The sequence below is a fragment of the Ranitomeya variabilis genome, chromosome 2 (genome assembly GCF_051348905.1).
Source record: "Ranitomeya variabilis isolate aRanVar5 chromosome 2, aRanVar5.hap1, whole genome shotgun sequence".
In the NCBI taxonomy this organism is placed as follows: domain Eukaryota; kingdom Metazoa; phylum Chordata; class Amphibia; order Anura; family Dendrobatidae; genus Ranitomeya; species Ranitomeya variabilis.
In genome coordinates this window covers 212,191,062-212,218,970 of record NC_135233.1, presented here as the reverse complement: position 1 = coordinate 212,218,970, position 27,909 = coordinate 212,191,062, and the positions used below count along the sequence as shown (strand labels likewise).

General features: G+C 44.3%; 1 protein-coding gene across 2 annotated transcripts in view; it reads left to right on the top strand.

The window, feature by feature from the left end:
* The window catches only part of NR5A1 (nuclear receptor subfamily 5 group A member 1), a 311,739-nt gene that overhangs the window by 248,809 nt on the left and 35,021 nt on the right, over positions 1–27,909 (top strand). For both annotated transcript variants that reach the window (XM_077283563.1, XM_077283562.1), the window contains exon 6: positions 3,876–4,023. In XM_077283563.1, the coding sequence (XP_077139678.1) occupies positions 3,876–4,023 (148 nt within the window). The remainder of the gene's footprint in view (positions 1–3,875; positions 4,024–27,909) is intronic.

Here is a 27,909-nt window from a genome sequence, read left to right as displayed (position 1 = left end):
GGCTTAGCTCAGCCATGTCCATCTCCTTCTCATTTTCTTATGGCTGTTTGTGTGTTAAACATACGGCTGTATCAGGAGCCATTCCATAACCCCCCCAATTCTTTTTGCAGTAGGATAGGAGACCATTAAAGCTGGATTTTCACTGCATAATTATTGGAAAACAGCAGTAGGCAGTGAAATTATTTTTATGCAGGCCTAAAAATTATCCTTCTCAGCAGCACATCATCCTATACAGACAGGACATGTGCCGCTGAGCACAATCTTTTACTGACAGTACTGGTGCTTGTTGAAAATGCGATCTGCCTGTCTAATCAGACTGTTACAAGACCGCCGATAGCTGATCAGTGGTCGGAAACCGTTCCTAAACCATGACTTTGGTATGGGGCGCTTGGCTTCAGCTTGCTACCAGCTGAATATGAAACTGAATGGCAAGAGAGTAAACCCTTTGATTTCTGAAAGATTTTTACATGTCTGATTGATTCAGGATAATGCAGGAAATGCTGCAGACTGATGTTTCTCATACAAAATAGGTAGCCGTCGGATGAACAACCCTTCAGCTGATCGTTCAGTTGACAGCTATTGCCCCTTAATCTTTTATGGCTACCCAAGTCCTTCTGAGTTGTCAGAGAAACCAGCTGCTAGATTTTTCTTGTGGCTTCTCGTCTTGCGGATCACAAAAGTATTGGCTGTCTGAAATCAAACATGCCCGATCTTTCTCCTACCCGACATCACATGTTGAGGGAGAGTTTGGAGGCCTCCATACACTTTAGACCAACATTAGTTTGATATGAAGGGGGCCATAACAAACATCGAGGGCTGCTACAGTGTATTTCCTGTTTAATACAGCATACCTAATTTTTGGAAATCTGGACCCAAAAATGAATGTTTGAATAAGAGTTCCTTTGCAGAGCTTGTCTTCGAGGTATACAATCTGTGCCCCAAAAGAAGAGTCTCCAGGCTCACCAGTTATACAGAACATATTCATGTTCTCTTATGAGTCTGTATGACTACAGGAACAGATGTAGTTGCAGTTTCTAGGGAGCCAATGTGCCTGGGCAATGTGTTGTTGAGTAATATAGTATTGGATAGTATTAGAATAGGGTTGTCTCCATAGATCAGTAATTCTTAGGCCAGTTTCACATCTGTATCATGGTCCAAGCACAGACCACGATGAATGGACTAATTGTGAATCCCTTAAACCGAACTCAAGAGCCTATTAGACTCTTGAGTTATGGTTGGGAAACCCGTATCCAGTCTATGAATCACAGAAGTGTGAATGTAGCCTTTAAACTGGCATTTATGACCATGCTCTTACTTGATACAAGCCTTTATCTGGTTGCATCAATTTTTGGTTGGGCACCATCTTTGACTTACATTGTGCTTAATTTATTGTTATACTAGCCACAGTAGAGAGGTAAAAGATAAATGGAGAAATATTTGTCAACTTGACAGAAACTTTGACTTGGCTGGCCCATTTATCACCTCGGGTTTGGTTTATAAATGATATATCTGAAGAAGGGGTTGGGTTGTCCATGAAACGTTGTCCAATAAAGTCCCTAAGCCTACTGTGATCCTGTGCCAATTTATCCACAGCGGAGCCCGGACGATACCACATTTCTCTCCTCCGGTTAGGTTTATGTCATTGCATGATCAATTATGTGGTTTTTGTTTCATTGGTTGCAGTACATAGATTTCCTCTCTAAAGCCCTGGATGATCATCTAGTGCTGAAACTTTTGGACTTGAATGGTTTGACATAAGCATTCCATGCGAAGCAAGTAATGGACAGTTTATACTTTACCAGCAGACACTTTGAAGACATCCATATAACTTTCAGCACATCTCTAATGCAGAAATATATTGGAAGAGGAAAAATAAAATTAATAAGTGTTGGTGGATATATGGGAATTTTCTTAAAACACATGAATTCTGTGATTTTACCATTGTTTTTTATTCATACTGTATTCCTACTTCACTTGTGTGGGTTCCTCCAACTATATTTTCTTGACATGGGATTGTATAAGGTTGAAGGGAGTGACTGACTGTTGAATCCAAGTACAGATGCTTGGTGCACCCTTGACGTGGCCAAACAGTTCAGTGCACCTTCCCACCTACTTATTTCCCATCTGTCTCTGTCATTTTCTGGCTCTATGAAGCCAGAGCTGTCAATCAAAGGGAAGGGTGGGTGAAGGGGTGACGATAGCTGGAAAACAAGACTCCTATTCAGAAGACATGATTACTTTGTTTCCGAAACCACGGCACTCTTGTTCATGGGTTGTGATCTGCATCAAGTAAATTAGACAAGTGAGGGAGGATTTTTTTATTATGAAAAGGTAACCTGTTTCTAAGCAAAAATTATTAACCAAAGAGATTAGCCAAGAAATGTTTCATATGGTACAGCGACTTCACATAGAACATACTTTAGGAAATGTTCCTTGGTCCCATACACCTCTTTGTGCACCGGTGTAACAGGCCAGATTAACTTCTACACCCAAAATATACCCGGGGTTAAAGTGACCTAGGCCAGATTATACCCCGGGTATATTCTGGCCTAGGCCAAACTATACCCCGGGGTATAAATTGACTTAGGCTAGTTTATACTCCTCTGGGCCAGAATATACCCCAGGTATATTATGGCCTAGGCCAGATTATACCCCTCCAGGTCAGAATATACCCCAGCTGCTGAAGATCATATTCTTCAGGCTTTTGAAAACCATTAAGTGATATACTTGCAGGCAGCATACGGGGGGCCCCAGGCAGCACACAGGGGCCCCAGGCAGCACACGGGGGTCCCAGGCAGCACATGGGGGTCCCAGGCAGCACATAGGACACAGGGGCCCCAGGCAGTGCACAGGGCCCCAGGCAGTGCACAGGGCCCCAGGCAGCGCATGGGGAGCAGAGACAGCAAACGGGGTCCCAGGCAGCACATGGGGCAGAGATAGCAAACGGGGTCCCAGGCATCATACGGGGACTCAGGCAGCACCCAGGGGCAGAGATAGCAAACGGGGACCCAGACAGCACACGGGGCAGAGATAGCAAACAGGGTCCCAGGCAGCACACGGGGGCAGAGATAGCAAATGGGGGTCCCAGGCAGCACACGGGGACCCAGGCACCACATGGAGGCCTCAGGCAGTGCATAGGGCCACAGGCACTGCACAGGGGCCCCAGGCAGCATACAGGGGCCCCAGACATCACACAGGAGCTTCCAGAAAGCTCACAGGGGGTCCCAGCCAACTCACAGGGGCCCTGCACACTGTCTCTGCCCCCTTGCACGCTGTCTCTGCCCCCCTGTGCGATATCTGGGGACCTGTTCTTGAGTACATCGCTCAATCCTGTGCGATGTCTGGGGCCCCATGCACTGTAACCGACACCCTGTGTGCTGCCTGGGGCCCCTATGCGTTGCCTGGGCCCCATATATGCTGCCTGGGCCCCTGTGCACTGACAGGGGCCCTGTTATTAAGTGTATCACTCAATGTTTCTCAAAAACGTGAAAAATCTGATCTACAGCGGCTGGGGTATATTCTGGCACTGGAGGGGTATAATCTGGCCTAGGATAATTTATACCCCAGGGTATAGTGTGCTGCCTGGGGCCCCTGTGCACTCCCTGGGGCCCCATTCGCTGTCTCTGCCCCCTCCGTTTGCTGCCTGGGGCTCCATTATTAAGTATATCACTTAATGGTGCTCAAAAGCCTGAAAAATCTGATCTACGGCATTGGGGTATAGGCCTAGGCCACTTTAACCCCCGGGTATATTCTGGGCGGGGAGGTTAATCTGGCCTGTTACACCGGATTGAAGCCAGATGCAAACTAGGAGGTTGTATGGAGCTAGAATACAATTGGTTCAAGAGCTGACAGAATTCTTTAATTTGCCTTTTTAGATTGAAATGTCAACAATTTCAGCCCAAGCGGGATCCACACTTAACAACTTGGTCATCAGAGCTCAAGATCTGGTCATTCTTCTACATTCCCTGCAAGTGGACAGACAAGAGTTTGTGTGCCTGAAATTTCTCATACTCTTCAGCCTCGGTGAGTACTGTAGAATAATTGTAGACTTCAGAAGTAGAAAGTAATCCAGACAAGATAGATAGTTTATTCAGATCTGATATATCAAGAAATAAAAGAAACTCATTTCTGATTTTATTCAATTCCCGTTGCGTTTCCTCACATAGTTCTCCTTTGTCTTAAAAGGAACCTGTCACCCCGTTTTTTGAAGATGAGCTAAAAAAAGCGTTAAATAGGGGCAGAGCTGGGCGTTACATTAGTGTCTTTTGTGTGCCTTTATTACCCACCTATGCTGCTGAAATACCTTTGTAAAGTCGCCGTTTTCTGCTGTCACTCACGCTGGTCTGGTCCTATGGGCGTGGTGACAGCGCTGTTTCTCCCCCAGATCAGGCTCATCATTCCGTTGGTGGCGTAGTGGTGTGCGCATGTCCAACAGAGAATATCCACTGCCCAGGTGATGCAAAAGAGCGCGATCTGCGCTATTCAGCCGTTTACCGGTGGGCGCGGCCATCTTTCCTGTGGTGCTCTGCTGCCCGGGGCTTCAGGAAAATGGCAGCGGGATTCCGCGCGTGCGCAGATGGAGATCGCAGCGGCCATTTTCCTGAAGCCCCGGGCAGCAGAGCGCTTCATCTGCGCACGCGCGGCCACAGAAAGATGGCCGCGCCCACCGGTAAACGGCTGAATAGCGCAGATCACGCTCTTTTGCATCTCCTGGGCAGTGGATATTCTCTGTTGGACATGCGCACACCACTACGCCACCAACGGAATGATGAGCCTGATCTGGGGGAGAAACAGCGCTGTCACCACGCCCATAGGACCAGACCAGCATGAGTGACAGCAGAAAACGGCGACTTTACAAAGGTATTTCAGCAGCATAGGTGGGTAATAAAGGCACACAAAAGACACTAATGTAACGCCCAGCTCTGCCGCTATTTAACGCTATTTTTAGCTCATCTTCAAAAAACGGGGTGACAGGTTCCCTTTAAGCCACCACTTTCAACTTGTCTATTTTGTGCCCATCACAAATCTGTGATAATGTAAATATGTAGAATAGGATATTAAAAGAAAAAAATACCTAGAAGAACAGGATGTTTAAAAGAAAAGATGATGAGCGTTCCTGAAACCAGCGATGTAGCTACAGGGGGTTCAGAGGTAGCAATCGGACCCAGGACCTTGGAGTTCAAAAGGCAACACTATCATTCAAGAACAGATCAGTATTATAAATGGTACATGAAGCATCCAGGATCTTCTACTTATACCTTGGCCTAGTCCGAATTACCAACAATATGACTTTTAAGGCAACAATAAGTTTAGATAAATTGTTTGACATTACAGACATTATATACTATGCCAATAAATTCCTATACATGCTGCTGAGCGAACATACTCAGATAAGGTGTTATCCGAGCATGCTTGAGTGCTGAGTGTCTTTGGGTTGCCTGAAAAATATGTGCAAGTCCCCACTGCTATCAAACAGGCAATACTTGAATGTGTTGCGGCTATCTAATAGCTGCGAGACATGCAGCCTCGGAGACTTGAACATATTTTTCGAGCACGCCAAAGACACTCTGTTAGCACATGAGCATGCTTGGATAACACCTTATCCGTGCATTTTCGCTCATCACTACTTATCAGGTAAAGTATTCCATGTAGTCCAAATCACCAAACTGTTGGCAACAAGAAACCCGTTCCCCTCTAGTCTGGCATCATTAGCTCTTAATAGTTGAACAGATGTTCTATTATGGAGGTATTCCATCCTAGAAGAATTTTGTTCTGCTTATAGGTTGTTGGGTGGATCCAATTGCGCCATGGAAAATTCATATTTATGCCCCCTAGGCGTTGGCTTTATTGATAGTATAAGGGCCTTCTTATTTGGTATAGGGACCAATGGACCCCATCCGGCACCAGGGCTTAGGTAATGCTCTGACCTTTGTGTGCCCTATAGTTATGATTCTGTAGAATATTGAATTAATCAAAATGTATTAATGTTGGTTCACCATAAGGTCTCCAAAGGTAATTTTTTACTTAAATTATTCTGGTCTTCCCAGCAAAGGCTGAAAAAGGAAAATGAATTAAAATGCTGTATCTCTTAGGATTTATCACTATAGCACTGTGGGAGGACAGGGAGCTGATTACAAGGTGCAGTCTAAACTGAGTCTACAGACAGTGTGTGATGGCTCACTCACTAAAAGTTAATTATCAAGACCCAGAGCATTCACTTGTAATTTTATCAAGAATTTGAAAACAACACAATGCAAATAATAATAATTTAAAACCACTTGAATTAACAGTTCATGTCCCACACAATAGTTAAGGGTTTGTGAACTTATGCACTTATTTAGTTACTTGGGTTCCCCTTTGAACTAGAATTAAATGGAATTAGAAGATGGAAATTGGTAAAATAAATTCTGCATAAAAGCCCAACATAGATGAGGCAAATGTGTTTTTTCACTATCATTAAATAATAAAAATTGTCAAAAAGAGGCACGGAGATTAAGAATCTCCCAAATTTACTGAGGGCACCATTTTTTTTGGCGGGGAAAAAGCTGATGTACAGTTTGTAAGACATGACTCAAGAAGGGAAAAAAAAATAAAGACCCATATACATATTAGGTGAAAGTCGACAGGACCAGCTCACCATCTGATGTGTATCAGGAAGCTTCTCGAAGCTCCTTCTACAGATGTTGTTGTGGGAGAAGATCACATAGTTAGAGTTTCAAAGGTAAATATTTTTGGCCCATCTCATGGGAGATGATGAGAGAGGTCTAACAGAAGTTTTTTCCTCTCTTCCAATTAAAAATACACGAATGCTCGACTGAGCCGATCACTCTGCTCATGTGTATGGGGGAGTTTGGAGAGATACTGTAGCTGTCTCATGTGTATGGCCAGCTTTAAACTGACTATACATAGAAGATGACGTCATCTCAAATGGATGATTTCGACCTTTTTTAATTCTGTAAGATTGGGAATTTTATCGATGATCATTCTCAATTGCCAAATATATGATATATTAGGTTGATTTTTTTTTGACTGTTGTTGGCCGGAACCATAAGTTTATGGAATGATTGGCCAAATGAAGCTGCTTTACCGAGCAAACGCTGTCATGAATTTTTATTAAACCACCTTCCAAACCTGACAAGTCTGTGATATTAATGGTCATAACTTTTGTGTTACATTTCAGACTATAAATGTCTTGGGTGTTTAGCTACATTTATACGTCTAGAAGGTTGAGCCAAATTTATCATCCTAAGTGCACCATTCAAGGAAATTTTTATTTTACCTGTAAAACTTTTAGATACTATTAAGAAATCCTGTCAAAGAAATTGAAGAAATGCTTCTTGGACAATACATAAACTATATTTACACATTTATATATTCCACCATGTAGAATTTTACCAAAATGATTTTTGGAAAACTTTATTGTGGGAATGATTAGGGCAGTTTTACAACATCACTATTAAAACCGTGTAATATGGCCATATAGGTAGTGTACAAACAGCAACAATTAGGTAATGTGACACTGCTCCATTCCATCTACAGTGGTTTAGCCTGATTTTTTTCTCTTAAATAATTATATATAAATACCACTTGTAAAAACTATAATGGCTCATACATTAGCTATTGTAATGCAGTTCCCTTTGAAAGGAATGCTAGAAATTATTTTCTATAATTGCATAAACAGTGATCCCTGCAAAAGGGCAGATTTTACTACGGTTTTACTCATCAACAGTGTGTCAAACATTGTCCCACTCAGGTCCTGCATGAAAGAAGATCAGAATGTTCTTTACTGAGTTATTACCGTTGAATGATGCATTCACCTCCTCTGCATCAATTCATAAAGTACATGGGCATGCGTACGGAGTTGCTTTTAATTTCTCTTCTTGTATGCAATAGCAACTTCTAGTTTTGGGAGGTGGTAAGTTAGAACTTAGGACCTGCTTCCCCCAAAAAAATTCTGGTTACTTTAACAATTAACCACCTAAAAGTTATCAGTGTAAGGAGATGGACATATTACCCACGTTCCCAAGAATATGTAAAATGTTATAACGTGCAACATAAACTGAAATGTTCGCATTGTGTGAGGCTCAACAGTAGGTAGAGCGTGAGTTAATGGTAGGGACTAGCCCATAGAGGGAGGGGTTGAACTGAAGGGAAAATGACAGTTTCTTGTTGGAACTTCAGAAAGGGCTCAAAGTGCATAGTAAGAGGACCTAAGATCCATTGTGAGCAGTGTTGCAGTTCGTGGGTGTCCTGTTGTGAATTCTGCTTTTGGGTTCCCTCCGGTGGTGGTAGGTAGTAATGCAGTTGTCCCTGAGTTGCAGTCCTGGTCAGGTGTTTCTGCTGATTGCAGTTCTGACTGGGGTATTTAGGTGTGCAGCAATAAACAAGAAAGGCTACATGTGGTAGTACTCTAAGTGTTAATGACAAATAAAAGTAAATGCAAAGAAGATAGAAAAACTAGCATGAAATTGCCCAGATTGAGATATATATAAGTGTGTAAAGTAAATGACACAATCACATTAAGGCCAGAACAAAGTACAGATCCAAAGTGCCAGTACGTATGTTAACAGTTGAATACAAATAACCAGGATGCCAGAAAAAGCCTAAATAAGAGATGTGTATTCTAGGGGATACCCCAAAAGTTAAATACTGCATATGCCTAGAGTCATGATGCCAGTAGTATGCCGACTAGGGAACAGGAGGGGGTGCATAGGCACCTTGACGTGCGTTTCACCAAACATTAGGCTTCATCAGGAGACTTACCTCTTGGAGTCTGGAAAAGAGGAAACCACCCCCCACACACTGTCGCCATGATACCTAACTAGTTTTTGAGGCTATAAAATAGTATTGACTCTTACTTTGGTGATTAGGTGAGTAGTTCATTTTGCTGACCATTATTATTCATAATACCAGAATGGGAAAATGTATCTCAGGCACAGCTGTTTGCTGGTTGTATTTGCGGCTCGTTGTTTATGTGTGCGAGACACCGAAGCAGAAGCTGAATTTTTGTTCCAAAATAGACCCTGTTTGCAGCACTGTGTCCAAATCTGATTACGAGGGGAACTGCAGATACGGTGTCGGCACAACATTGCTGTTGATACTCGTCTCGGAATTAGAGCAGCAGATAGATTGCTGAATGTACGTCACTCGGGTTCTATTAAGCCTGTCACTCCACGGGAACAAGAGATTTCTCATCGCCGCAGAGTCTCTGGCCAATCCTGCTTAGACTATTTCATGCACTTGTTTGTCTCTCAGACAAAATAGAATGAGATGGTCCGGGTCAAGTGGTATAAGGGTAAAGGATGGAAAATTTTTGCAGCTCCATTAAAAACTAGTAAGTGCTATCAATTCATTCTGCTTGTTGATTCATTGATTAATTATATGATTTAGGTTCAAGTGGATTATAATATTAATATTATTATCTTATTTAATGGCTTTCAGCTTGATGAACGCTTTGTAGGAAGATCGATCTTGTGCAAGCCTAGATAGGCCCACCAGTGTCTTCTCCGCCTATTTTGATTGTATCAAGCCATTGGGTTGCTGTTCGTCTTCTTCACTTTGTTTCGTTTGTTCTTTTGACCATGATGTTTTTCTCCGGTGATTGGTCTCTTCATATGATGTGTCCAAAGTTCACTTTGTTCCGTCTATTCTTTTCACCATTATGTTTTTCTCCGGTGATTGGTCTTTTCGTATGATGTGTCCAAAGTATAGGGACCGCCATTCAAGCTTTGACTTTTAGCATATTTTATTGTTCTCATGAAGTGTATGTTCATCTTTGGGCAACATATTTCATTAAATACATTGTATTCCCAGTTTTGTATTGACCCTCAGTTACATCTTGTATTATACTCCAGAGCTGCATTTATAATTCTGCATGTTGCTAGACTGAAATCTATTTGCTGCCTCAATGTCTGTAAATTTGGCAACTCCATAAAGTCTAATTTTTTATTCCAGGCATTGAACAGTGATACAATATAAGGATATTTTTTATTTTTGTGATAAGAATGCCACAACATACAGTTCTCCTTATGACAAGAGAATGGGGTTTGATTCATAGCATTTGGATCTGGTACAGCATTATCTCTTGTGTTATGAGCGGAAGCCATGACGCTATTGAGAGCAAAGAAGTAGCTAAGTTTTTAGAAATGTGTCTGTCAACAAGGTCTGGAACTGTTTATAATGACCAGCAGAATTGTGAATGCAGCGCTGGTCTAGAATGCAGGTTTGTAATTAGAATATAAAAAAAAAACAAAAAACTAAATACGGTAAAATCCATAGATAGTTATATTATATGTATCATCAGATGTATTGCTATTGTCTGTATTCCAAAATCTTCCAATTTTTTATATTACCTTACAGTGTCTTAGTGAGGTATCTGAGGCCCACCCTACAGCTATATACAAATATCTGTTAGCCGTTATCACCGTTATAGTGCACCATCGACTAAAACACAGGCGTCGTGCAACAGTTGCGTCGTGTTTTGGCGGACCGTCGGCACAAAAAAAGTTACATGTAACTTTTTTTCCGCGTCTTGTCCGCCATTTTCGATTCCGCCCCCTCCTCCCCGGACATTACAATGGGGCAGCGGAAGCGTCGTAAGACTGCTTCCGCTGCCCACGTCGGGCATTACTTTCACAACGCACGTCGGCACGTCAGGCTGACGCATAGCGACGGCCCCTTGCCCACGCTAGTGTGAAAGAAGCCTAATGGGCATAAAAGCTCCGCGTTATGCCAATTGGTGCTGGTCCCAGCAGTCAGACTCCACCAATCTATATATTATCTGTATCACTTATCCTGTGGAGAGTTGATTACTTTTTTTTCACCTGAGAACCCCATGTAAGTGCATCTTGTTCCCAAGTATTTAATCACTAATGGAAATAAAGAATCTTCTACTAATTAATATCAGAGAGAACAAATGACTGCCATACACAGCACAATCCACAAAATCAAGACCAATAATACTACATGTAAGGGAGAAATACCGCCACACCATGAATGGACTACATTTTCCACTACATAGTGACCAAATAATACATACTGTACAAAGAAGAAATACCATGACACCATGACTTGGACAGCATAGTGACCGAATTATACCACATACAAGGGACAGATACCACCACACCATGACCAGATGACATATTACCAGCATATAGCAACCAAATAAACCACACATACAAGGGACAAATACCACCACACCATGACCAGACCACAGATTACCATCCCATAGTGATCGAATATAGTGAATGCAAACCATAACACTAACTCTGGTATTTAACATTAGATATTATGCACAAGAGCTCTGTATATAGCATAGGGTAAGTGTACAGGTAATACAGTAATCAACAGTGACATTATACGCAGAAGCTCTGTATATAGTGTATAATGTGCAGGTAATGCAGTTATCACCAGTGACATTATACACATGATATCAGTATATAGTGTACAGTGTACAATATGCTTGTACATGTAATACACTGATTCACCAGTGATGTCTCTAGGTGAAGTCCTTCATCTTTGCTTTTCTTCATCTGGCACAGACCACCATCACTTCTTCCATCCAGGACTCGTCTCTGCAGAAAATTAATGCAGCGCCCCAGAGTCCTGGTCGTTGCAGTACTGTGGCTCCGCCGCTAAGGGGGGCTATGGTACGTTCGAACCGAACGCCGAGGAGGTACAGAGCTCTAAGCCATACTTCAAACCAACGGCAGGACAGTCAGTCACAGGCGGGCTGTCTCACCTAAATCACCTACGCAGACATAGGGGGCAACCTTTGGAGAGGGGCGACTCTAGGGTCCCGGAAGAGCTCCGAGCCTACCCGTCATACGGGTGCGTCCCAACCATAACACCTGGGAGGGACGGAAGATTAGCAGAAGATCATCTAATCGAGTTGTGAGGGAACACGAGAAACAGACACAACAGTTGTGGGGACTATCCCGTAAGCTCAGCAGTGGAGGACCACAACACATAGCACTAGCAGGAAGGCACAGATTTCCACCTGCAAAGAGAACTCTGGAGGTGCCATTGGACCGGCCGGACTTGCGCAGCCTGGTGAACCGTATTCCGGACTGAGGACCCAGAGACCTTCAGTAAAGAGGTAAAGAGACTGCAACCTGGTGTCCTCGTTATTTACTGCACCGCACCACCACCACTATCCACATCTATTACTGTACGCCCCTCAGCAGGGTCACGGACCGGGTCTAGCCACCGTGACAACCCCAGAGCAGAGACTCAGAGGCCCGGTACTGGGTACCCCTCGGCCCTGCGGCAGTGGGGGCGCTACATTAACACACAGTCATCAACAGCTGATCACTTCTAGAGCACATTCCCCATCTTCTACACTATACCAGATTAAGGAAAAAAAGCTCACAGTAGCAGGACCTCCCTTTTGCTCCCCCCCCATGGAAAAATAGTTTCCTAAAAAGTAAATTATATTACAGTAGTAATAATGTCCGTAATTGGACCCTAAAGTAATTATGTTCCCCACTTGCCACCATAAACTAATAATGCATGTTCCTCATTTTGGCCCCCAAGCAGTGAGTTCCTCATCCTGGACCCCTTTATTTAATAATGTCCCTTGTCCAGCCTGGGCCCCATATGTCCCTTTTCCTGGGCCCCATATGTCCCTTGTCCTGGCCCCCATATGTGCATCCTGGCCCTTTTATATCCATCCCGGCCCTCTTACGTGCATTGTTAAAGAACGTGTTAAATAAGCACCCCTCCTCCTCTCTTTTAAAGGTTTACCCTTTTAATATATTGCAATCATCATATTATACAGCACTGTGTACTTACCATTGCTCATTTTGCCTTTCTACCCAGCCAATTCTTCTCTTTTCCCTGCTCTATATAGAATCAGGAAGTTTTTCCCTGCATGATTCATTCCCCTCTTCAACTCCTGACCCAGCTGCTCCCTCCCTCTTCTGCCAGGAACGTTTGCAGCGATGACTCATACAGAGAAAATTGATCTCCTGTTTCTACATAGAGCTCTTCAGATTTTAAAGGGAACCTGTCGTCCCCAAAATCTAAGATGAGCTAAGCCCACCAGCATCCGGTGCTTATCTACAGCATTCTGAAATGCTGTAGATAAGCCCCCGATGTATCCTGAAAGATGAGAAAAAGAGGTTAGAGTATACTCACCCAGGGGCGGTCCCGCTGCGGTCTGGGTCCGATGGGCGTCGCTGTCTGATCCAGGGCCTCCTATCTTCAAAGGATGATCTCCTCTTCTTGTATTCACGCTGCGGCTCTGGCGTACTTTGTCTGCCCTGTTGAGGGTAGAGCAAAGTACTGCAGTGCCTCTCTGACCTTTCCTGGTGCCTGCACACTGCAGTACATTGCTCTGCCCTCAACAGGGCAGACAAAGTACGCCTGCGCCGGAGCCACAGTGTGAATACAAGAAGAGGACGTCATCGTAAGAAGATGGGAGGCCCCGGAACGGACCGCAGCGGGACCGCCCCTGGGTGAGTATAATCTAACCTCTTTTTCTCATCTTTCAGGTTACATCGGGGGCTTATCTACAGCATTCCAGAATGCTGTAGATAATCCCCTGATGCTGGTGGGCTTAGCTCATCTTCGATTTTGGGGGTGACAGGTTCCCTTTAATCACGTGATGTCATAGACCTAATGGAAAAGAGTAGAATTAGTCGGGTAGAATGGCAAAATGAGCAATTGTAAGTACACAGTGCTGTATAATACGATGACTGCAACATCTTAAAAGGATGCAAATTTCTTAAAGAGTAACTAAACCTTTCTGAAATTTTGAATATTTTTTTTTTGTCCTTTTGTCCTTTTTAATTGCAAGCAAATTGTTGGGAATCCAGGTCCTGAGATCCCCACTGATTGCTCAAAAGGCACTCTGTGAAGTACACCACTCAGGAAATGGGATTACGGATTCCAAAGAAAACCTGTGCCTGATTTTCTATTGCATCTCCCTTGTCTCCTGAGCTATTTAATGCCAATTTACCAATTTTGACATGGGAATGCTTAAAACAAACTAAACCCTATCTTTATAACCTCATGCTAGTGGTTTGGTAGCCCCAAACCTTGTGACCAGATCCCACAAGGCTTTCCTCTTGTCCAGTAATAGTCATGCTCAGCAGAGGAAGCAGGAAGTACGGCGGCGTCTAAAAATCACTAAAATTGACAAATCTCCGGGCCTGGATGGGATACACCCCCGAGTACTGCAGGAATTAAGTACAGTCATTGATAGACCATTATATTTAATCTTTAAAGACTCCATAATAACAGGGTCTATACCACAGGACTGGTGTATAGCAAATGTGGTGCCAATATTCAAAAAGGGGACAAAAACTGAACTTAGAAATTATAGGCCAGTAAGCTTAACCTCTACTGTGGGTAAAATCCTGGAGGGCATTCTAAGGGATGCTATACTGGAGTATCCGAAGAGGAATAACCTCATGACCCAGTATCAGCACGGGTTTACTAGGGACCGTTCATGTCAGACTAATCTGAACAATTTCTATGAAGAGGTAAGTTCCAGACTGGACCAAGGGAATGCAGTGGACGTAGTGTATATGGACTTTTGATACGGTGCCACACAAAAGATTAATACATAAAATGAGAATAATGGGGATAGGGGAAAATATTTGTAAGTGGGTCAAGAGCTGGCTCAGGGATAGGAAACAAAGGGTGGTTATTAATGGAGCACACTCGGACTGGGTCGCGGTTAGCAGTGGGGTACCACAGGGGTCAGTATTGGGCCCTCTTCTTATTAACATATTTATTAATGACCCTGTAGGGGGCATACAGAGTAGAATTTCAATATTTGCAGATGACACTAAACTCTGCAGGGTAATCAATACAGAGGAGGACAATTTTATATTACAGGATGATTTATGTAAACTAGAAGCTTGGGCTGATAAATGGCAAATGAGCTTTAATGGGGATAAATGTAAGGTCATGCACTTGGGTAGAAGTAATAAGATTGTTAACTATGTGCTTAATTCTAAAACTCTGGGCAAAACCGTCAATGAAAAAGACCTGGGAGTATGGGTGGATGACAAACTCACATTTAGTGGCCAGTGTCAGGCAGCTGCTACAAAGGCAAATAAAATAATGTGATGCATTAAAAGAGGCATAGATGCTCATGAGGAGAACATAATTTTACCTCTATACAAGTCACAAGTGCGACCACACTTAGAATACTGTGCACAGTTCTGGTCTCCGGTGTATAAGAAAGACATAGCTGAATTAGAGCGGGTGCAGAGAAGAGCGACCAAGGTTATTAGAGGACTGGAGGGTCTGCAATACCAAGAAAGGTTATTACACTTGGGGCTATTTAGTTTGGAAAAACGAAGGCTAAGGGGTGATCTTATGTTAATGTATAAATATATGAGGGGACAGTACAAAGACCTTTCTGATGATCTTTTTAATCATAGACCTGAGACAGGGACAAGGGGGCATCCTCTACAGGAAAGAAGGTTTAAGCATAATAACAGACGCGGATTCTTTACTGTAAGATCAGTGAGACTATGGAACTCTCTGCCGTATGATGTTGTAATGAGTGATTCATTACTTAAATTTAAGAGGGGCCTGGATGCCTTTCTTGAAAAGTATAATGTTACAGGGTATATACACTAGATTCCTTGATAGGGCGTTGATCCAGGGAACTAGTCTGACTGCCGTATGTGGAGTCGGGAAGGAATTTTTTTCCCCAATGTGGAGCTTACTCTTTGCCACATGTTTTTTTTTGCCTTCCTCTGGATCAACATGTTAGGGCATGTTAGGTTAGGCTATGGGTTGAACTAGATGGACTTAAAGTCTTCCTTCAACCTCAATAACTATGTTATGTTACTACAGTATGTTACATGTCACAGTATCGGTTACTGAATGGCACTGGCGGACACAGACAGAAAAGACCCCTGTACAAGAACAATATATGGGCCCCTTGCTGCCCAAGAGATTCTAAAAATGCTAGTTTTCACCTGCTTTGGCTGTAGAAGTGGCTCTCCTTAACACTTGGGGCCCCTGTGCGGCCGCACAGGTTGCACCAATGATATGTCCGCCTCTCATGAGTGGCATGTCCCTACCAGGAGTTTACATCACCGGGTCTGCCCTTACATTGGAAGATACCATGCACAGTATCTTCAATCCATCACCTATTAGTTGGCTTACATTGTTCAAGCAAGTTACATCAAACTATAGCACCATTTTGACATTGTGATTGAGGTTGCTCCCTATTCTCTGCCCATTTTCTGATACACTACACCAACCTTGTTAAACATGCTAAAAATGTGTCTGAAAAGCATCATTTTTGGAGAAAGCATAAACTTTGGCCAGATTTTCTGGCACCTGTAGCTTAGTAAATCAACATCTGCAACTTGTATGTCCTACCCCTGTTTATGGTGACTTCTATCGAGTAGTCCAGTTTTCTGCACCAGTCCCAACAATTCAGGATTGTTGAGGTCAACCCCTATTCTCTGTACATTGTCTGAGTTAAACATGTAACAAAATGTGTCTGAAAAACATAATTTTTGGAGAAAGCATAAACTCGGCACAGATTTATTGGCACCTGTAGATTAGTAAATCAACATCCCTGCAGCTTGTATGTTCTACCCCTGTTTATGGTGACTTCTGTCAGGTACTCGAGTTTTCTGAGTTTTCTGCACCAGTCCCAACAATTCAGACAGGATGGTTGACTTCCTATGAAATTGCCTCTTCTGTGTTTCTGAGAGAGGAAATTTATTGTGATCTCTATTAAGGGGAAAATCAAGGTGACTATCTCTGTACAACGCTATAAAATGAGATAAAAAAAAACCTTACTGTGTGTGTATATGCATTACATATATTATAGATAGATATGGATGAGCGATTTTTCTTAGCAGAAATTAAATTAGCAAATTTCTAACTGCAGAGTACTGAACATATCTATTACTGAAGTATTATCTCGGTCAGCCAATTGCTGATAACACAGTCGTCAGTGTATCTGAAAATTTCTGGGTAATTTCTCCAGCAGATTACAGTTTTTATCAATGCATTTAACTGGATACTTAACTTTTAACTCATGTAGGGAACAGCTTATTATGACTCTTCATTTTTCAAGGGGCAGAGCAATTCTGTCATTTTTTTTTTTTTAAACTTTATGATATAGAATGTATATAGTACATTTACTCTGTGGTTTGTTGTGATGACACCAATTAATTATATTTATGAATATTTTTCTTACTTTAAAACCATTTTTTATGGTAATGAGGGCAACACTGCAAATATTTTAGAAAAAGGTCTAGTTCACTTGTACTGTGCTACTACAGTGGTGGCGCACCTCTAAAATGGGAGTGCTAGTCTTGGTCTGTAAGTAATAATCCAAAGAATCAAGTAATTGGAAAGTGCTGCACGTATATAGTCACTCCGTGTGATGGAATTATTCTGTGATTCATTGCACAAAGCTAAAATGAAGAAAAGCATTTTCTTTATGCCCCTAGAGTGTCCGTCACACATATCATGTCCTTTTAGTGCCTCTCACGCTATATGGTGTTCCCACACACTGAATGATGTTCCCACAGTACAAACCCTCCACACAGTATGATGTTAAATGGTATATACCCCCACAGAGTATGATGATCATACACACAGTACATGCTCCAAAACACAGTATAATCTTCCCACAGTTTTCCCTACAGTATGTCTCCACAGCACATGTCCCAACATACAGTATGATGTCCCTACAGTGCTCCAACACACAGTATGATGTTCCTACAGAGCTCCCACACATAGTATGATGTCCACACACACACAGTGTGATGTCCCTACAGTGCTCCCACACATAGTATGATGTCCCCACACACAGTGTGATGTTCCTACAGTGCTCCCACACATAGTATGATGTCCCCACACACAGAATGATGTCTCTACAGTGCTCCCACACACAGTATAATGTCCCCACACAGTATGATGTCTCTACAGTGCTCCCACACACAGTATGATGTCCCTGTAGTGCTCCCACACATAGTATGAAGTCCAGGCACGCAGTATGATGTCCCTACAGTGCTCCCACGCATAGTATGATGTCCAGGCACACAGTATGATGTCCCTACAGTGCTCCCACACATAGTATGATGTCACTAGTGCTCCCACTCATGGTATGATGTCCTACACACAGTATGATGTCACTAGTGCTCCCACTCATGGTATGATGTCCCACACACAGTATGATGTCCCTACAGTGCTCCAACACACAGTATGATGTTCCTACAGAGCTCTCACACATAGTATGATGTCCACACACACACAGTGTGATGTCCCTACAGTGCTCCCACACATAGTATGATGTCCCCACACACAGTGTGATGTTCCTACAGTGCTCCCACATATAGTATGATGTCCCCACACACAGAATGATGTCTCTACAGTGCTCCCACACACAGTATGATGTCCCTGTAGTGCTCCCACACATAGTATGAAGTCCAGGCACGCAGTATGATGTCCCTACAGTGCTCCCACACATAGTATGATGTCCAGACACACAGTATGATGTCCCTACAGTGCTCCCACACATAGTATGATGTCCAAACACACAGTATGATGTCCCTACAGTGCTCCCACGCATAGTATGATGTCCAGGCACACAGTGTGATGTCCCTACAGTGCTCCCACACATAGTATGATGTCAAGACACACAGTATGATGTCCCTACAGTGCTCCCACACATAGTATGATGTCCCCACACACAGTACAATGTCCCCACACAGCATGATGTCCCTACAGTGCTCCCACACACAGTATGATGTACCGACAAACAGCATGATGTCCCTACAGTGCTCCCACACACAGTATGATGCCTCCACACACAGTATGATGTCCCCACACACAGTATGATGTCCCTATAGTGCTCCCACACATAGTATGATGTCCAGACACACAGCATGATGTCCCTACAGTGCTCCCACACATAGTATGATGTCCAGACACACAGTATGATGTCCCTACAGTGCTCCCTGTTGTGAAATTGGATTCTGGGCTCCCCCGGTGGCCACTTGTGGAATTTAACTTGTGTGCATCATCCCCTCTGTTCACCTGCTCCTATCAGGATGTGGGAGTCGCTATATAACCTTGCTCCTCTGTCAGTTTCATGCCGGTCAACAATGTAATCAATAGCCTTTCTGTGCATGTTCCTGCTACTAGACAACTCCCAGCTAAGTTGGACTTTTGTCCTTGTGTGTTTTTGCATTTTGTTCCTGTTCACAGCTGCTGTTTCGTTACTGTGTCTGGAAAGCTCTTGTGAGCGGAAATTGCCACTCTGGTGTTATGAGTTAATGCTAGAGTCTTAAAGTAATTTCTGGATGGTGTTTTGATAGGGTTTTCTGCTGACCATGAAAGTGCCCTTTCTGTCTTCATGCTATCTAGTAAGCGGACCTCGATTTTGCTAAACCTATTTTCATACTACGTTTGTCATTTCATCTTAAATCACCGCCAATATATGTGGGGGCCTCTGTCTGCCTTTTGGGAAAATTTCTCTAGAGGTGAGCCAGGACTGTCTTTTCCTCTGCTAGGATTAGGTAGTTCTCCGGCTGGCGCTGGGCATCTAGGGATAAAAAAACGTAGGCATGCTACCCGGCCACTTCTAGTTGTGCGGCAGGTTTAGTTCATGGTCAGTATAGTTTCCATCTTCCAAGAGCTAGTTCTCATATATGCTGGGCTATGTTCTCTCGCCATTGAGAATCATGACAGTTTGACCAACCCAAAAAAGGGTTAAATTACTGGCTGAGAAAGGAGAGAAAATAGAAGTCTGCTACAATTTTTTTTTTTTTTTTTTTCCCCCTCTAGTTCTGAGTGTGCTCTTAATTGAATCACTTGCTAGTCTGCCTATACTGCAGCCTTCCTCTCTTCCTCTCCTTCTAATCCTTGAATGGCTCTGTGTTCACCTGTTTCAAATGGATCTTCAGAGTGTAGCTACAGGTTTGAATAATCTCGCCACAAAGGTACAAAATTTGCAAGATTTTGTTGTTCATGCACCTATGTCTGAGCCTAGAATTCCTTTGCCTGAATTCTTCTCGGGGAATAGATCTCACTTTCAAAATTTTAAAAATAATTGCAAATTGTTTTTGTCCCTGAAGTCTCGCTCTGCCGGAGACCCTGCACAGCAGGTCAGGATTGTAATTTCCTTGCTCCGGGGCGACCCTCAAGACTGGGCTTTTGCATTGGCACCAGGGGATCCTGCGTTGCTCAATGTGGATGCGTTTTTTCTGGCCTTGGGGTTGCTTTATGAGGAACCTCATTTAGAGCTTCAGGCGGAAAAGGCCTTGATGTCCTTGTCTCAGGGGCAAGATGAAGCTGAAATATACTGCCAAAAATTCCGCAAATGGTCTGTGCTTACTCAGTGGAATGAGTGCGCCCTGGCGGCGATTTTCAGAGAAGGTCTCTCTGATGCCATTAAGGATGTTATGGTGGGGTTCCCTGTGCCTGCGAGTCTGAATGAGTCCATGACGATGGCTATTCAGATCGATAGGCGTCTGCGGGAGCGCAAACCTGTGCACCATTTGGCGGTGTCTACTGAGAAAACGCCAGAAAATATGCAATGTGATAGAATTCTGTCCAGAAGCGAGCGGCAGAATTTTAGACGAAAAAATGGGTTGTGCTTCTATTGTGGTGATTCAACTCATGTTATATCAGCATGCTTTAAGCGTACTAAGAAGCCTGACAAGTCTGTTTCAATTAGCACTTTACAGTCTAAGTTTATTCTATCTGTGACCCTGATTTGTTCTTTGTCATCTATTACCGCGGACGCCTATGTCGACTCTGGCGCTGCTTTGAGTCTTATGGATTGGTCCTTTGCCAAACGCTGTGGGTATGATTTGGAGCCATTGGAGGCTCCGATACCTCTGAAAGGGATTGACTCCACCCCATTGGCTAGTAATAAACCACAATACTGGACACAAGTGACTATGCGTGTTAATCCGGATCACCAGGAGGTTATTCGCTTTCTGGTGCTGTATAATCTACATGATGTTTTGGTGCTGGGATTGCCATGGCTGCAATCTCATAACCCAGTCCTCGACTGGAGAGCTATGTCTGTGTTAAGCTGGGGATGTAAAGGAACTCATGGGGACGTACCTTTGGTTTCCATTTCATCATCTATTCCCTCTGAGATTCCTGAATTCTTGTCTGACTTTCGTGACGTTTTTGAAGAACCCAAGGTTGGTTCACTACCTCCGCACCGGGAGTGCGATTGTGCCATAGACTTGATCCCGGGTAGTAAATACCCTAAGGGTCGTTTATTTAATCTGTCTGTGCCTGAACACGCTGCTATGCGAGAATATATAAAGGAGTCCTTGGAAAAGGGACATATTCGTCCTTCGTCATCTCCCTTAGGAGCCGGTTTTTTCTTTGCGTCTAAGAAAGACGGCTCTTTGAGGCCGTGTATTGATTATCGACTTTTGAATAAAATCACGGTTAAATATCAATATCCGTTACCACTGCTTACTGATTTGTTTGCTCGTATAAAGGGGGCCAAGTGGTTCTCTAAGATTGATCTCCGTGGGGCGTATAATTTGGTGCGAATCAAGCAGGGGGATGAGTGGAAAACCGCATTTAATACGCCCGAGGGCCATTTTGAGTATTTGGTGATGCCTTTTGGTCTTTCAAATGCCCCTTCAGTCTTCCAGTCCTTTATGCATGACATTTTCCGCGATTATTTGGATAAATTTATGATTGTGTATCTGGATGATATTCTGATTTTTTCGGATGACTGGGACTCTCATGTCCAGCAGGTCAGGAGGATTTTTCAGGTTTTGCGGTCTAATTCCTTGTGTGTGAAGGGTTCTAAGTGTGTTTTTGGGGTTCAGAAGATTTCCTTCTTGGGATACATTTTTTCCCCCTCTTCCATCGAGATGGATCCTGTCAAGGTTCAGGCTATTGGTGATTGGACGCAACCCTCTTCTCTTAAGAGTCTTCAGAAATTTTTGGGCTTTGCTAACTTTTATCGTCGATTTATTGCTGGTTTTTCTGATGTTGTAAAACCATTGACTGATTTGACTAAGAAGGGTGCTGATGTTGCTGATTGGTCCCCTGATGCTGTGGAGGCCTTTCGGGAGCTCAAGCGCCGCTTTTCTTCCGCCCCAGTGTTGCGTCAGCCTGATGTTGCTCTTCCTTTTCAGGTTGAGGTCGACGCTTCTGAAATCGGAGCTGGGGCGGTGTTGTCGCAGAGAAGTTCCGACTGCTCCGTGATGAGACCTTGTGCTTTTTTTTCCCGTAAATTTTCGCCCGCCGAGCGGAATTATGATATTGGGAATCGGGAGCTTTTGGCCATGAAGTGGGCTTTTGAGGAGTGGCGTCACTGGCTTGAGGGGGCCAGACATCAGGTGGTGGTATTGACTGACCACAAAAATTTAATTTACCTTGAGTCTGCCAGGCGCCTGAATCCTAGACAAGCGCGCTGGTCGTTGTTTTTCTCTCGGTTTAATTTTGTGGTGTCTTACCTACCGGGTTCTAAGAATGTTAAGGCGGATGCCCTTTCTAGGAGTTTTGAGCCTGACTCCCCTGGTAATTCTGAGCCCACAGGTATCCTTAAAGATGGAGTGATATTGTCTGCCGTTTCTCCAGACCTGCGGCGGGCCTTGCAGGAGTTTCAGGCGGATAGACCTGATCGTTGCCCACCTGGTAGACTGTTTGTTCCTGATGATTGGACCAGTAGAGTCATCTCTGAGGTTCATTCTTCTGCGTTGGCAGGTCATCCTGGAATCTTTGGTACCAGGGATTTGGTGGCAAGGTCCTTCTGGTGGCCTTCCCTGTCACGAGATGTGCGAGGCTTTGTGCAGTCTTGTGACGTTTGTGCTCGGGCCAAGCCTTGTTGTTCTCGGGCTAGTGGATTGTTGTTACCCTTGCCTATCCCGAAGAGGCCTTGGACGCACATCTCGATGGATTTTATTTCAGATCTGCCTGTTTCTCAGAAGATGTCTGTCATCTGGGTGGTGTGTGACCGTTTCTCTAAGATGGTCCATCTGGTTCCCTTGCCTAAATTGCCTTCTTCTTCCGAGTTGGTTCCTCTGTTTTTTCAAAATGTTGTTCGTTTGCATGGTATTCCGGAGAATATCGTTTCTGACAGAGGGACCCAATTCGTGTCTAGATTTTGGCGGGCATTCTGTGCTAGGATGGGCATAGATTTGTCTTTTTCGTCTGCTTTCCATCCTCAGACTAATGGCCAGACCGAGCGGACTAATCAGACCTTGGAGACATATTTGAGGTGTTTTGTGTCTGCGGATCAGGATGATTGGGTTGCTTTTTTGCCTTTGGCGGAGTTCGCCCTCAATAATCGGGCCAGCTCTGCCACCTTGGTGTCCCCGTTTTTCTGTAATTCGGGGTTTCATCCTCGATTTTCCTCCGGTCAAGTGGAATCTTCGGATTGTCCTGGAGTGGATGCTGTGGTGGAGAGGTTGCATCAGATTTGGGGGCAGGTGGTGGACAATTTGAAGTTGTCCCAGGAGAAGACTCAGCTTTTTGCCAACCGCCGTCGTCGTGTTGGTCCTCGGCTTTGTGTTGGGGACTTGGTGTGGTTGTCTTCTCGTTTTGTCCCTATGAGGGTTTCCTCTCCTAAGTTTAAGCCTCGGTTCATCGGCCCGTACAAGATATTGGAGATTCTTAACCCTGTGTCCTTCCGTTTGGACCTCCCTGCATCCTTTTCGATTCATAATGTTTTTCATCGGTCATTGTTGCGCAGGTATGAGGTACCAGCTGTGCCTTCCGTTGAGCCTCCTGCTCCGGTGTTGGTTGAGGGTGAGTTGGAGTACGTTGTGGAAAAGATCTTGGACTCTCGTGTTTCCAGACGGAAACTCCAGTATCTGGTCAAATGGAAGGGATACGGTCAGGAGGATAATTCTTGGGTCACTGCCTCTGATGTTCATGCCTCCGATCTTGTCCGTGCCTTTCTTAGGGCTCATCCTGATCGCCCTGGTGGTTCTGGTGAGGGTTCGGTGCCCCCTCCTTGAGGGGGGGGTACTGTTGTGAAATTGGATTCTGGGCTCCCCCGGTGGCCACTTGTGGAATTTAACTTGTGTGCATCATCCCCTCTGTTCACCTGCTCCTATCAGGATGTGGGAGTCGCTATATAACCTTGCTCCTCTGTCAGTTTCATGCCGGTCAACAATGTAATCAGTAGCCTTTCTGTGCATGTTCCTGCTACTAGACAACTCCCAGCTAAGTTGGACTTTTGTCCTTGTGTGTTTTTGCATTTTGTTCCTGTTCACAGCTGCTGTTTCGTTACTGTGTCTGGAAAGCTCTTGTGAGCGGAAATTGCCACTCTGGTGTTATGAGTTAATGCTAGAGTCTTAAAGTAATTTCTGGATGGTGTTTTGATAGGGTTTTCTGCTGACCATGAAAGTGCCCTTTCTGTCTTCATGCTATCTAGTAAGCGGACCTCGATTTTGCTAAACCTATTTTCATACTACGTTTGTCATTTCATCTTAAATCACCGCCAATATATGTGGGGGCCTCTGTCTGCCTTTTGGGAAAATTTCTCTAGAGGTGAGCCAGGACTGTCTTTTCCTCTGCTAGGATTAGGTAGTTCTCCGGCTGGCGCTGGGCATCTAGGGATAAAAAAACGTAGGCATGCTACCCGGCCACTTCTAGTTGTGCGGCAGGTTTAGTTCATGGTCAGTATAGTTTCCATCTTCCAAGAGCTAGTTCTCATATATGCTGGGCTATGTTCTCTCGCCATTGAGAATCATGACAGCTCCCACACATAGTATGATGTCCCCACACACAGTGCGATGTCCTCACACATAGTACGATGTCCCCACACACAGTATGATGTCCCTACAGTGTCCCCACACACAGCATGATGTCCCTACAGTGCTCCCACACACAGTATGATGTCCCTACAGTGCTCCCACACATAGTATGATGTCCAGACACACAGTATGATGTCCCTACAGTGCTCCCACGCAGAGTATGATGTTCAGACACACAGTATGATGTCCCTACAGTGCTCCCACACATAGTATGATGTCCACACACACAGTATGATGTCCCTACAGTGCTCCCACACATAGTATGATGTCCAGGCACACAGTATGATGTCCCTACAGTGCTCCCACACATAGTATGATGTCCCCACACACAGTATGATGTCCCTACTGTGCTCCCACACACAGTTTGATGTCCCTACAGTGCCCCCACACACAGTATGATGTCACTAGTGCTCCCACTCATGGTATGATGTCCCACACACAGTATGATGTCCCTACAGTGCTCCCACACACGGTATGATGTCCCTACAGTGCTCCCACATATAGTATGATGTCCCTACAGTGCTCCCACGCATAGTATGATGTCCAGACACACAGTATCATGTCCCTACAGTGCTCCCACACATAGTATGATGTCCACGCACACAGTATGATGTCCCTACAGTGCTCCCACGCATAGTATGAAGTCCATGCACACAGTATGATGTCCCTACAGTGCTCCCACACATAGTATGATGTCCAGACACACAGTATGATGTCCCTACAGTGCTCCCACCCATAGTATGATGTCCAGACACACAGAGTATGATGTCCCTACAGTGCTCCCACAAATAGTATGATGTCCCCACACACAGTACGATGTCCCCACACCCAGTATGATTTCCCTACAGTGCTCCCACACACAGTATGATGCCCCCACACTCAGTATGATGTCCCCACACACAGTATGATATCCTTACAGTGCTCCCACACAGAGTATGATGTCCCCACACACAGTATGATGTCCCCACACAGTGTGATGTCCCTACAGTGCTCCCACACATAGTATGATGTCCCCACACACAGTATGATGTCCCTACAGTGCTCCCACACACAGTATGATGTCCCTACAGTGCTCCCACACACAGTATGATGTCACTAGTACTCCCACACACGGTATGATGTCCCCACACACAGTATGATGTCCCTACAGTGCTCCCACACACAGTATGATGTCCCTACAGTGCTCCCACACATAGTATGATGTCCAAACACACAGTATGATGTCCCTACAGTGCTCCCATGCAATGCATAGTATGATGTCCAGGCACACAGTATGATGTCCCTACAGTGCTCCCACACACAGTATGATGTTCCCACACACAGTATGTCTCTACAGTGTCCTCACATTAGAACAGTATTTATATAGCACAAATTTCGGGACCAGGCTGAGAACATGTCCGAAGATCCTAATATAATGGTCTCTCCATGTGTAAAGAGAAAAAGTTGGAGTGGCGGCATACTCCCATAAGCATTAATTCACCAAGAAAAAATGGAGCAAGACATAAACCACCAAGCAATAATATAAAAGACCAAATTTATTAAGACTTTCTAACCCATAAATTGCATGCTAAAATACATACCATACAAAACATCAAAATATGTGGAGCAGACATGGCAACAAGCAAGGAGAGGATCAAGGTCCAATAAGACATAGGATAGCATATAGAAAAGTCACCAAACTTGGAACAGCAATAGAGCGAAGTGAAGGCAATCATATCAATGCTTAGCCCCTACTAATTAAACAGTAAACCATGCACTGTGACTTCATGAGCTGATGCAATCTATCAATTGCTAACCCATAATGTTTCCGGACCACTGAAGCTCTCCTTGCGGCCCCTGACACGTGTTTCATGTACCTGCTTTCTCAAAGGGGTGATCCCCCCACCCTCCCACAGTATGATGTCCCTACATTGCCCTCACACACAATATAATGTCCCTACCATGTCCCCCACACACTGAATGGTGTCCCTCAGGCATCGTAAGTACATATAGTCCCCCCCACACACAGAGTATGATATTCCTACATTGCCCTCACACACAGTATAATGTCCCTACAGTGTCCCCCACACACTGAATGGTGTCTCTCACACACAGTATATGCTTATAGTGCCCCCACACACACTATAGCGTTCCCACATACAGAATGATGTTCCCACAGTACACCCCCACACACAGTATGATAAATTATATGTAACGTAACCCCCACACAATATGGTGCCAACATACAGTAAAGTACATGTTCCAACAGTCTAATGTTCCAACAGTTTCCTCTACAGTATAAGGTCTCCACACACAGTATGAGGTCCCAACAGTGCTCCCCACACACCCTATGGTGTTCATACACACAGAATGACTTTCTCACAGTACATCTCACCATACGTACAATATGATGTTCAATGGTATATACCCCCACTGAGTATGATGCCCACACACTCAGTATAATGTTTCCACAATGTACCCTACAGAAAAATGTCTTCACATCACATCTTAAAACACAGTATGATGATCCACTGTCTCCTACTGAATCCTGCCACACACAGCATGATGCCCCAACGTCCCATACTACATTTCCAACACACAGTTTTATGTGCCCAACACACAGGGCTGGCAGACCAGGCAGCTGCCCAGCACCCTCGCTCCCCCAGGGGCCTCCAGCCTGTGTCCTCTATAGGGCCCATGAGTAAGAGGGGCCCGATGCCACGCCCACCTCCCCACATTCAATTTATCCAGTTGAAAGCAGTGATTGAGGAGAGAGCGTCAAATGATGCTCCCTCTCCTATCACTCCACCTCTGTCTCTGACTCAGTGTGTGTCAGCAGTGAAGCTGATGAGATGTGCTGCACAAGTCAGCAGCAGGGGAATGGGGAGAGGTAAGTATTGTGTGTATGTATGTGTGTTATACTGTATCTGTACTGTGTATGCACTATACTGTGTGTGTGGGGGCTGCACTTTACTGTGTGTGGGGGGACTGCACTATACTGTGTGCATGTGTGGGATGCTGCATTATGCTGTGTGGGGGGCTGCATTATACTGTGTGTGGGGAACTGTATTATACTGTGTGTGGGGGGCTGCATTATACTGTGTGTTGCGGTACTGCATTATACTGTGTTGGGGCTGTATTATACTATGTGTCTGTGGGGGGCTGCATTATCCTGTGTGTGGGGGACTGTATT